Source organism: Rhinoraja longicauda, chromosome 5 (assembly GCF_053455715.1).
Source record: "Rhinoraja longicauda isolate Sanriku21f chromosome 5, sRhiLon1.1, whole genome shotgun sequence".
Classification (NCBI taxonomy): domain Eukaryota; kingdom Metazoa; phylum Chordata; class Chondrichthyes; order Rajiformes; family Arhynchobatidae; genus Rhinoraja; species Rhinoraja longicauda.
In genome coordinates this window covers 61,164,344-61,177,427 of record NC_135957.1, presented here as the reverse complement: position 1 = coordinate 61,177,427, position 13,084 = coordinate 61,164,344, and the positions used below count along the sequence as shown (strand labels likewise).

General features: G+C 40.4%; 1 protein-coding gene across 1 annotated transcript in view; it reads left to right on the top strand.

The window, feature by feature from the left end:
• The window catches only part of bach2b (BACH transcriptional regulator 2b), a 223,966-nt gene that overhangs the window by 157,675 nt on the left and 53,207 nt on the right, over positions 1 to 13,084 (top strand). Inside the window, exon 3 of the mRNA XM_078399663.1 lies at positions 4,456 to 4,710. Coding sequence (XP_078255789.1) covers positions 4,456 to 4,710 — 255 coding nt within the window. The remainder of the gene's footprint in view (positions 1 to 4,455; positions 4,711 to 13,084) is intronic.

Below are 13,084 nucleotides of genomic sequence, written 5' to 3'. Positions count from 1 at the left end.
CTAATGGGAACATGTTAGCCCCAAACTCTCCCAATCTCACTTTTACAAGTTTTCCACTTGCTATGTGACTCTTTGACAGATTTCCCAATCAACCTTTACAAGTTCCCATCTTATGCCATAAAAATCAGGCATGCCACAATTTAGAACCTTAACCTTTGGACCACCAATCCAACACAATCGGGGCAATTTTCTATGGCCAATTAGCCAGATAATTTGCATTTCTTTAAATGTGGGAGGAACCTGGAACAACTGTGAAGAAGGTGAAGATTCCAGACAGATAGCTCCAGAGATCTGGATTGAGGCTCAATGATTCAATTATACTGTTACATGTCACTAGGGATAGTGAAATGCTTGGTTTTGCATACAACCCGGTAAAATCATACAGCACACCTCACCTAGGCAGTACACAAGAATCACCAACCTGTCTGACGCCAACAAAGTCACAAAGGTTCACCGAACATTCCTATCCTCTGCCTGCCACCGCACATGGCTCCCCGCTGGGTCACCCCTTTGTTTTCAGTGCCTCCTCCCCCCCCCCCCCCCCACCAGGTCTACCCACCTGGTTACTTAATCTGTGATGCAGCCATTTTACCAGCCTTGCCATTGTGACTAGGACGTTCTAAAGTTTCATTCACCTGTCCTAGGCCTTTTCCTAGTTTATCTCATTAAGAGCTTCATTTCCTGCTCTCCTCGTTGTATTCCTTGAATACATTGTTGCCATTGCAAATGTTCATGTAACTCATTTTTGTACCTTTCTAATAACTATCCATTCTTGCTCTAATAATCCTTGCTTTTCACATCCGCACATTGTATTCTCTGGCTACAATCATGGTGTGCAATCCAAGGATCTGCCCTTGGCCCTTTCTTCATTTTGCTAGATCTTCTTGACAACACTTCCAATAGATTTATGCATGTATGTTGACCAGTAGTCTACTTGCTCTCTTAAACCCTCCCAGTTCTAATCCTGGATGAGCAATTTGCCTAAATGCAGACAATGGAAAATTTAAATCTCAGCTTTTCAACTAAAATTCTTGCTGTTTCTCCTAATATTTGTATAGCTTATTTTGTATTTGTTTTTTTTTTGTTACTCTTGAGACATAATTATATTTTGTACGTTCTCTATTTTGCCAAATAGCTATTACTGTTGTACATGTCAAAATGTTTTCCCTTATTATTTTGTTCCTTTCAAACTATGGCTGTTTACAGGATGATATGTTATGTCAAACGTATTGCTGAATTCAAACATTCATCAACAGACTCTGCACAAATCCTTAAATATTTTCCCTTCATCAGCGACAGGGCTCCTTTAGAAAGTGGCTTTGTTCCTAAAACTTCCATTATACTGTTCCATAACGTGATATAATATCTCACTGGCCAAATGTAATATCTGAATTTTCACCAAATGTAGTAACAATGTACCAACATTATTCATGCTTTTTCCATTTGAAGAAAACAGCTTGGCTGGAAACAAGCACTGCTCAGACATGTCCGTTCAACATCTTATACTCTCACAAAGCGTTTCAACACATTTTTCTTCACTCAAGATTTGGTTTCTATGCCTATGTGTTGTAACATGTTTTTAAATACTTCTGCTTAAATATTGTCTCTGACGTGTAATCATTGAAAGACTTAATTAGGTCATAAAGAAGAGTCTTTTTATTTCTCACCGGAATTATTTCAAACACAGGCATGGTAATAAATTTCCTCTAATACCACACACAGGAAAGCATGTCCTAATGGAAAGAAGTAAGCCCATTCCTACAAAACTGCAAAAGGGAAACATTATATACATCTGTAAAGGGAAGATCATGACAGCACATATTAATGGAATCATCTAGGTGATAATATTGGAACAGACTACTTTTTTAAGGTGAATCCTGCAGTACGGAGTTTCCTTGAGTTACAACAGGTTCTGTTCGTGAAGAATACTTGTAATCCAAACAATTTGCATATCAGAAATGCAGCCGCAAATCAAATTCCCACCCAGCAGAAGGTGCCTGCAGACGTGGGTTGTTCCATAGGGAAAGATAGTCTGGAGCAGCACTTTAAATTTTATTTTGCCATTCTTAAGATAATAGCAAATTAACAATCTGGTAACAAGCCTATCTTGGGCAAATAATGATATATTTTTTGAAAGATTGTACTACAGAAAAAAGGCTTTAAATGCTATAGGTAGTTTCAAAAGGGACACTGCTCTTGTCCCAACCGGCTGTCTCTGGATAGGAGTCACAAAATGGACATCAAGGTATCAAATTAAAACATATTTGTCCCGGGTTTGATGTGACAGAGTTCCAGCTAATGTCGAGAACAGTTATCTGTAGCCTCTCAGTAGCTGGCAAATCCATGCCGCCAGCCTCCCAAACACTTGTTGGTGTGTACGGGCTGTACATAGGTTGTTGATCATAAACTGAGGAGGACCTATTATGGAGTTTGCTACCATGATCTCGATACAGCTGTCAGGAACATGACCATCTTAAGAAGTCCAGATGTTACATGAAATCGCTCAGGTTTGTTTACTGTAGGGCTCCTAGACCAACCAACAAGTTATGTTTACCACACTGAAAATCACACATTCTGCCTCTCCAATAGGTGCAAAGACGGAGGGAATGAGCCAAGTAAAAATCTTTCCCCAATAGCAGGAAAATCAGCATGGATTTCCTGCACGGCACTATTTTAACATGTGTATGAAATCATGTTAAAGGGGAAAAGATAGGGTGAATGCAAAGGGTCTTTTACCCAGAGTAGGGGAATCATGAACCAGAGGACATAAGTTTAAGGTGAGAGGGGAAAGATTTAATAGAAACATGATGGGCAACTTTTTCCACACAGAACGTGGTGGGTTTATGGAACGAGCTGCCAGAGGAGGCAGTTGAGGCAGGTAGAAAACAATATTTAAAAGACATTTGGGCATGTAGATGGATAGGAAATCCATAGAGGGCTACGGGCCAAACACAGGCAGATTCGACTGGTGTAGATGGGGCATCTTGGTTGGATTGGGCAAGTTGGGCCAAAGGGCTAGTTTCCACGCTGTATGATTCTATGACGTTTTTATGCATAAATGATTTTGGACTGATCCCTAATCCTGCTGTTGAGTTTTATAACATTTGATTTTTTTTTCTCGTAATTTCTCTCTTCATAATTATACAATGGCATAGTTGGGTTAGGACATTTGTGCATATTGCACATTTAATGTTACGGTATGCCTTTACGTTAGATTTTGTATCAAATGCAACTTCCCTTGCATTTCAGAACTATTTTAGTTCAATGAACTGTGCGGTGTTTCGGTATGAACATAACTGTACTCTCTGCCAATCAGCAATAAACCTAAGGAACAATAAATTCCTCGGCTTTAAGGTAGGACTGGAGAAGCTGGGGTTATTTTCTTTGGAGCAAAGAAGTTTGAGAGGATATTTGATAGAGAAATACCAGATTAGTTATGGACAGGGTAAATAGAAATAATCTGTAATGTAGTTCTGAACTGGAATTCACAACTCGCTCAGGTGCGAGAAACAGAATCAACCAATGCCTTCAAGGGTATTGCTTAAGCACTTGCCTTATGTGGAAAGTGAAAGGAATGATACTAATTGAAATTTTCTACTGAGAGGCCAGCATGAACTCGACAGGGGACTGATGTAAGATAGCTATACAATGATTCATTGTATATCTATCTTTTGATGTAAGATAGATACACAATGATGTATCATTGATGTAAGATAGATATACAAGTCACTAATTCACTGATGTAAGATAGATATACAAGTGAATGAAATGTGTGGGTCTGTGGAGAAAGAGTTGAGAATGAGACTGACATGATTGCTTCGCCAGGAGCTGGTATTGAGCTAATGAGCCACATGGCTTTATTCTATGCCATAATAATTCCATTGATGTTACCAGGCCAGTGATAAACATTTTGGGACTTTCAGGTCAAGATTAAAACCTCAAAGGCAAATATTCCAAATATATGGTACCTGTATGCAATACCAACAACAAATTGGGGGCATAGGGGCAGGGCAGTTAGATTTTCTTCCTTGCAACTTCAGAGAACTAGGTTGATTCCTAAATTGGGACGATTTTTGCATGGTTAGCATATTCTGCCTGTGATTGAAAGGGTTCCCTCTGAGTGCCCAGGTTTCCTCTAACATACAAAAGACTTGGTAGCCTATTTGTATCCTGTAAATTGCTCCCAGGTTATGGTGGGTGGCAGGAGAATCTATCTCCAACTATTATCACAAATCTCCTTGACATTGATGTGAGAAGGCAGGTATTGGTCATGTCGAGTGGTTGATGGTTGAACACTTTGAGCCAAAGTACCTGTCCTTCATTCTCTAAAACTCGAAAAAGGGTGAAGAAGCCCAAATGATGCTCTGCGATACAGCTGAACTTTTAAATGAACTTTAAGCTCAATTGCAGTGTAGAAGTAAATCCAATGTTCATCTTGTTTCCATTTCTTTTTAGGGTCTGAACGGAATGTCTGTGGATGAGAAGCCTGAATCGCCCATGTATGTGTATGAGTCAACAGTGCATTGTACAAATATCCTCCTGTGCCTCAATGACCAGCGCAAGCAGGATATCCTCTGCGATGTGACCGTAACAGTGGAGAGGAAGGAATTCCGCGCCCACCGAGCTGTCCTTGCAGCATGCAGTGAATATTTCTTACAGAATTTGATCGGGCAAACAGAACATGAGCTGGTTATCACACTGCCTGAGGAGGTATGATGTAGTAACTTACTTTAAATGTGGAACATAGCTTAAACAGATCCCATTGCTGCAGGACACGTGGCATGGGAACACTCCATGCAGTGTTATGTTATTTCCTTGATGTCTAAAATAGCAGTGAGTTTACCTTAAGTTATTTTTATTCTCTAATGAACTCATCAAAGCAAACTGAAGGTAACAGACTAACACAGTGCACAGTATATAGTTATGCAGAAGCAAACGTGCAATGTTTTGGACCATTGATATTAGTTGCTCCAGTGCCAACCCTATTTTCCAATTTACGAAACTCCATCACTTTGTAGAATTCCAAGCCTCAGTATCCCTTTCTTCATGCAAAGATAAAAAGCTGACCAGAAACTCCTGTCTGTGTAACCCCCTTGAATCTCTATCCTAATATTTGGGACATGCGAGGAGAACTATTCTGGATCCACATCTGTCAAATGGCAGGATGATTTAATGTCCATGCCTCTGTAAAAATACACCATTGAGTTTACAGCACTGGAGACCTTTTAGCCCATAATGCCCATCTCCCCTTTTAGCTAGCAAACCCAATCACAGACAGAATTTTCTTTTTTGAAGAAGACCTGGAATCATTATTAACCTGAGGGAAAATTGAGTAATGGGTCACTTTTGGTTGAAGTTCGTAGTTAGATCTTTTAAAAATGCAAGCTGAAACTGTAAAATGAAAGTCGTGGGGGGTGGGGGTTTACCTTAAACTGTAATTACTGCAGATCTGTCAAAAAAATTGAATTCAGATTTTGGGGAAAATCCAATCTTAACCATAATGGTACTCTTATATGCCCATCCCCAAGTTACACGGAAGTAAACTGAAGACATAAATTTATTGAACCAATCATTCCAGCAATTCAAATATCTTTTTTGGTTTCAAAGGTCTTTTATTGTCACATGTACCAATTAAGGTACAGTGATATGTGAATTACCACGAAAGAAAAGCGACAAGACACACAACTACATAAAAAGTAACATAAACATCCACCACAGCGGATTCCCCACATTCCTCACTGTGATAGAGGACAAAAAAGTCCAAACTCCTTCCTCTTTATTTTCCCGCGGTCAGGGCAGTCGATCGTAGCTCCCGCAGCTGGCGATTGAAGCCCCCTCGTCGGGGCGTTCGAATCTCCCGCGTTGGTGGCGATCGAAACTCCTGCGTTGAGGTGGTTGAAGCTCCTGCGGCTTGGAGTTCCCAAAGTCGGTATCTAACCAGTGACTGCGTGCTCCGTGATGTTAAGTCCACAAGACCCACGGTTGGGGCTCCGAGGTTGATTCCTGTCAAAGGGATCGCGAGCTCTGTGATGCTAAGTCCACAGGCGCCCGCTGTGGAGCTCTCAAAATCGATCTCCAGCCAAGGCCGCCAACTCCTCAATGTTAAGCCACAGTGCGGACGGAGATACGATACGGAAAAAATCGCATCTCCGTCGAGGTAAGAGATTGGAAAACGTTTCCCCCCCCCACATAAAACAAGCTAAAGAACGCTAAAAACATACATTTAACACGTACTATTAAAACACAAAAGAAAGAAAGGACAGACAGACTGTTGGCGAGGCAGCCATTGCTGGCCCCACGGGGTGGAGATATTGATATTAAGGTTTTTGTCAAGTGCAATGTAATTCACGAATTCACTGTGACAAAAGAGAATTCCCCAGTCAAAATGTGAACTTTATGGTTTCAATAGGGAAAAGAATATTACATATGCAGCACAACTCTCAGGGCCTTATTTCATTTTCATACATCAAATGCAAAAATAGTTGGACACAATCATTTGAACAGTGATGGCAGGAAGGATGATAGATAGATATCTACGTCCAACTATTTTTGGACGATGGATTAAAGTGAGAGGAAAATAGACTGAAGCACAAACCAAAAGCACTGGAAATATGCAGCACATCAGAAAATACCTGTAAATGTAAATGGTTTAGCATTTCAGTCATGGAACTGCCCCTTAATTCCAGTATTTTCTGTATTTAGATGTGCAACATGTACATTCTTAAAAAAAAATATTTGTACACATCTGGATTGAATTGGAAGGTAAATCATAGAGTCACAAAGGCATGGAGTCATACAACACACTAACTGTCCCTTCGACCTACTTGCAATGTCAACCACATTGCCCCATCTAAGCTATTCTCATTTGTCCATGTTTGACACATATGCCTCTGAGCCTTTCCTATCCACACACCTGCCCAAATGTGTTTTAAATGTTGCTATCGTACTTGTCTCAATTACTTCCTTTGGCAGCTTTTTCCTCATACCACTGCTCTCGTATAGAAAAAGTTATGTTTCACATTGCTATTATATATCTTCCCCCTCTCACCTTAAACCTTAACTCTTCAATTCAACTACCTTGGGAAAACAAGATTCTGTGCATTCATACTATTTATTCCCCTCAAGATTTCATACACCACTTTTAGATCTGCCCTCGACCTCCTGCACTCCAGGAATAAAGTCCACGCCTGTCCAATCTCTCCTTAATGCTCAGACCTTTGAGTCCTGGCAATATCCTTGTAAATCTTCTCTACATTCTTTTCATCTTAATTACATCAATGAAGGAAAGCTGAGTGCTGTAGGATAGGTACTTCAGTGTTTGGTTTAACAGTTACAACACTTCAGCTGAAAATAACTGACAAAACTCAGCAGGTCAAGCAGCATCTGTGCGGAAAAAATGAATTGTTGATGCCTTGGATTGAGACCTTGCCTTAGCACTGAAAGTGGAGGTTATTTGTTCTCTCCATTCTCAGTCCTGATGCAGGGTCTCAACTTGAAATATCAACAGTTCCTTTCCCCTCATTGATGCTGCCTGACCAACTGAGTTCCTCCTACAGTTTATTTTTTGTCTCAGATTCTGGCGTCTGCAGTCTCTTATGTCTCAATTTAAATAAGTTCCATGGTTATTGTATGGATAGTTCCTTTGTGGTAGCATTATATTTAGTGTTTACTATTTCATATCTTGATATTTAAGTCACAACCCAGTTTCACACATCATATACAAGTTAAGGGCCTGTCCCACTTAAGCGATTTTTTAGGCGACTGTCAAAGTCGTAGCAGATCGCCAAAATGTTCTTTTACCCTACGACAATGACCACGACAATGCCCCTGGCTAAGATATTACACCGTCTTCGGAAACATCGCAAAATTCCCATGCTTATCAATGCTTCTCCGGAGTCCTAATTGTCGCTGAAATCACTGACGTCTGTAATTACTTGAGAGTTTTGAAATATAACATCTTGCCCGGGTTACTTGAAAACCAAGCTTCACGGTGACAAGGCATAAAATGGATTGACTTCCAGTTTACTAATAGCAGCATTAAGAGATTTAATTTTAAACGTGGTTAAATGGATTTTTGTGCGGAATGTGGGCATTCTTTGAAAATGTACGGGAGATGCATATCTGGTTTCTGGGTTGCATATCTGGGTTGGGAGCCTACTTTAAAAGTAATCGCTGATGGCCATAAACATCGCAAAATTCCCACGCTTACCTGACCGTTAAACTGTCGCCTCCAATCTACCTGTCAAATGTCCTGACGGTAAATAAATTTGTTAAACACAAGTATTTTATGGTACCTTCAAATTACTTTACTTAATTTAATATTACGTGGTTCTAAATGCATCTGTGACAACCTAGCAAACCTGGGGACAGCATGCGACAGCGCCCTCAATAAGCAACGATACCTGGCGACAAGCCAGCTGTCGCCGAGAAATTTTAATCCGGTTAATTTCTCAGCGACACGCCGAGATCCACTATGATTTTTTGAAGACTCCTCACGATCATGCCCGCAACACCCCGGCGAACTGTCGGCAACAGCCTAGTCGCCGGCAGTCGCCCTAATATCGCCTAAGTGGGCCAGGCCCTTTACATTAATGTGCGACTTGAAAAATGTTTTTGGATTTTGAGCCATAAGTCAGAATTAAATTACTTGTCTTTCATTTTTTTCAGCAGGTTTAGAGAAAATAATTTTCATGTTCATATTTTGTTGTGAGACACAAAATGACAGTGTTTTATACTTTTAGTATAATCAACCAGGGGAAATTAACTCTGAGAGAAGTACTTAGTCATTCTTTAATATTAAGGCACTGAATGTTTACAAAGTTTTTTACAGTGGTCAGTTGATGGGCGACAGAAAATAGTTGTCACCATCCATTTGCTCTGCTGACAGATACCATCCCAGGACCAACATACAATTACGAGCCACAATCATTCCACCAACTTTCTCAACCCTTTGCTCTCTCTGCATTGAAAAGCCTGTTTCTCTGTTATCCATAACTGGATGAGCAGAAATTTCCTTCAGTGGAACATTGAACAATCAAAGTCCTCTAAATCCATTCCTTTTCTGAACACGGTTGGAAGCCAAAACTGAGCTTTGACCACTTTCATTTTGTGCCTGGTTAAGCCCTGCTTCTGTCACCTCTGCGAACTCTGCAGACACAAACACATTTAATGCAGCTAACTGGGCCAGCAGCCAAGTTATCAGGAATGTTTCATTTCAGTAACACCAGAATACATGTGGACTGTATATTTTTCTTATAAACATGTGTGTGCGCAAGTAGAAGCAAAAGGTGAAGGGTGGTTTTTTTTCAAGGACTTATAGTGCAGTGATTCAAATACATAAATAATGAAGGCCATGTGGAAAGAGAAAAAGTCCAGGGAAACTGTAAAACAGAAAAAGGAAACCTTCTGAGATAGTTACAAGAAGAGAGGCAAAATATCCTCAATTTACATTGTGTCTGTTCACGAGATGAGATTTTACACTCCAGGATATCTGAAATGTTTTCCTTTTTCAGGAAGTGTAACTTCCCCCACACTGTTTTTGATTAAGCTCTCACTTGTACTACTGTATATCCTCCACTTCTACTCTCACTCCACCTCCCCCAAGACAGAACAGGAGTAGAGTTTACTCAGTTCTTACCTTTCACTCCAGCAGCCTCCACACCCGGCACATCACTCTTTGCCATTTCTGTGAGCTATAATGTGATCCCACCACCATTCACATCTTCTCCACTCCTTCCCGCTTAACCCAGGGATCACTCTCTCCATGACTTCCTGCTTCACTCATCCCTCCCCCTTTTCCCTGCAACTGCAAGAAGGTGTACAACCTGTTCCCTATACCTGTTCCCTCAGCACCTTCCAGGGACATAAACGCCCTTCCAGGTGAGACAGAGATTCACCTGTACCTCCTCCAATCTTGTTTGTTACATTTGCATGTTCCAGATGCGACCTCCTCTACATCAGTGAGACCAAATGTAGGCCAAGGTGACTACTTTGCCGAGCACCTGCACTCAGTCCACGGCAGCTATTTGGATCTCATGGTTGCTGGCAATTTTGATTTCCCATTCCCACACCAATCTGTCTGTCAGCCTACTCCACTGCTAGGGTGTGGCCAAGTGCACCTCATATTCCGCCTTGGAAACCTACAACCCAATAACATGAACATCGAATTCTCCACTTTCAAGTATGCTGCACCTCCTCAGTCCCTTCTTTTCTCTCCTCCTATCTCCCCTACTCCATTCACACCTGCCCTTCTTCTGACAATAACTCCCAGAGCCCAATATCTCCTTCTTTCTTCTGCATTTACCCCGTCTGTTCACACCTCCTTTTATTGTTCCTATTTGCCATGATTTAGTTCTATCACTTTACTTTTCCATCAGATTCTTGAATCCACTCATCACCTCTCAGCCTCTGTTGTTATCTCCACCCTTCCCTCTCCCATCTAACTGTTATCTGCTGATCAACAAATCCTAACCCAGCCATATCCACCTATAACTTGCTAGCTCTTGCCCACCCTCTCGCCCACCTCTTTATACTAGCTCCATCCTTTCTAGTCTTCCAGTCAAGATAAAGGATCTCAATCCAAAACATCGACTGTTCATTTCCCTCTACAAATGCTCCCTGACCTGCTGACTCCACCAGCAGCTTTCCCTTTCTTTACTCTAGACTCCAGCAACTACAGTCTCTTTTGCCTCTAAAATATGACAGCTGTGACATAGTTGGTGAGTAATATATGGAGGTGATTGGTACTGTTTCCAAATGGGCGGATTTCAAGCAGTGATTTGGCAGTCCCATTAAAGCACACACAAAAGTCATTTTGTCCGGTTTGAGCATATTAATCAAGTGCATCACTGAAGAACATGGTTAGTTGATGTTTTTCGGATAGGACCCTTGATGCTGCCTGATCCGCTGAGTTACTCCAACACTTTGTGTATTTTTTTATATAAGTAGATCTGAGCTTGCATATCGTCACTTCTGTCAGTGTTACAGGAGTGGAATGTGATATTTTTAAACCTATCTTCTCAAATCTGCTCAGGGCATCAAGCTGTGATTTTGTAACTTACCATCCAATGTGTGATAAATCAACAATTATCTAAACCTGTGTAGAACAGATAACAGCGCTGAGTCAGTTTTGAGAGTGTAGCTCATTCACTGTTTCAGATAACATCATACATGCAAAGCAGTAGAGTGGAACATTTCATAAAAGTGATAATAAATCCTGTCTAATTTATACATGGCTGTCTCTCTAAATATCCACTGAAGGTTAATATACCAAGCAGTTATTGTCAAGGATTCAAAATAATCAAATCAGCCAATTTATAAACAATGTATTGTCAGTGGGGATATTTTTTTATCATGGACTCTGCTATGTGCCATTTCAAGGTTCTATTTCCCCAACCAGGTTATCATGGTAGCAAAATGATTGAAAAGCTGGCCTCATGAAGCTTGGACTATTCCTGTAAACATGCAACACACGCATACACCTTTTCACCATGCATGCATCTTAACACTTCAATTTGTTTTACCTCAAAAGAAGCCAAGTTGCGAATTATTTGTTAAGCTTACATTTCATAGATGTTCATTAGATGTCTGGTGGATGTGTTGGTTTAGATGATAATCAGTGGTAACAAAAGGAAGACTGAATTCTGGAATATTGCAGTGGCTCCAGTTGTACAGAGCTGACAAAGTTCAAAATGGTCCAGACCTGAAACGCCACCTATCCATGTTCTCCTGAGATGCTGCTTGACCTGCTGAGTTACTCCAGCACTTTGTGTTTTATTCAATGTTCCCGTCTTGCCTTAATCACTCTATTGTTTCGGCTGAACCTTTTTGCTAAATTGAGCACCTTCTGAGTGTGTGTGTAGTTCTCAATGAAGTCTGGATCTGCCATGGTCCCATTGTGAGCCAGGCGGTCATAAAGATGACATCATTTTTAGTTAGAGAGTTTCTAAAAAAAGATTTTTGGTAATACGATTTGCATAGCTCGTACGGCACAGGAACAGGCCGTCTGGTCCATAATGTCTGTGCCAAACATGATGTGAAGTAAAATTAATCTCCTGTACATGTGATCCATATCCATACATTTGCTGCATATTCATTTGCCTATCTAGAATCTTCTTAAATGCCACTTTGGTATCTACTTCCACCTCTACTCCTGGCAGTGCATTCCAGGCATCCTCCACTGAAAAAAACTTGCCCCAATCATCTCCTTTAAGCTTTTCGCCTCCCTTAAAGCTATGGCCTCTAATCTGTGACATTTCCAAGGTAAAATCCCATTTTTCCCTGTGACCATGCACACACCCTTCATTCCAAGTTATAATCATAGATATTGGGTAGAATAATGCAAGAGGAGAAACTGCACGTTGTAACTCAATTTTTTGGCGTAAATTTTAAGTGTGAACTTTAGAATTTTTAGATACTTTTGAATTCTAAGGATGCAAGAAGGATGAAGAGAGTTTCATAAAAAATATTGCATGCATCCATTCAGGAAACAGATTTAAATGAAGACCATCTTCCACAATAACGACTATAAATACGGTGCTTTTATGTAATAAAAACTCTTGGGTTTCAAATAATAACTTTCTTTAATTAAATATGTGTGCATTGTTCAAAGGTTGAATAGTGAGAGAAAATTGCAAATAGAAAATGAAGAATTGCATCAATCCCTCTCAAATATGATTTTGCATTAAGGCAATTTTTCCTTCCTTGCTTTTTTAGTGCAAACACGAACAGTATATTTTGTCATGACTGGCAGTGTCAAAGGCTCTTCGAACTGAAACATTATTTCTGTTTCTCTTTTCGAGAATTCAACTAGATTTTACATGTATACTAAGTGGAAAAGGTTAACTAGAGAGAGAATAGCACCCTTCAGAAATCAAAGTCATTATCCATGTGTAGCATCATAGGAAGATAGGGTGGTGCAAAAGGCTTCACTGACCTTCAACAGTCATGGAATTGAGTTTAGAAGTTTACCTCGTTCCTGCCTTCTCCCCATACCCCCTGACTCCGCTATCCTTAAGAGCTCTATCTAGCTCTCTCTTGAAAGACTTACTCCATTCTACTGATATTCTACCTTATTTGCAATTGG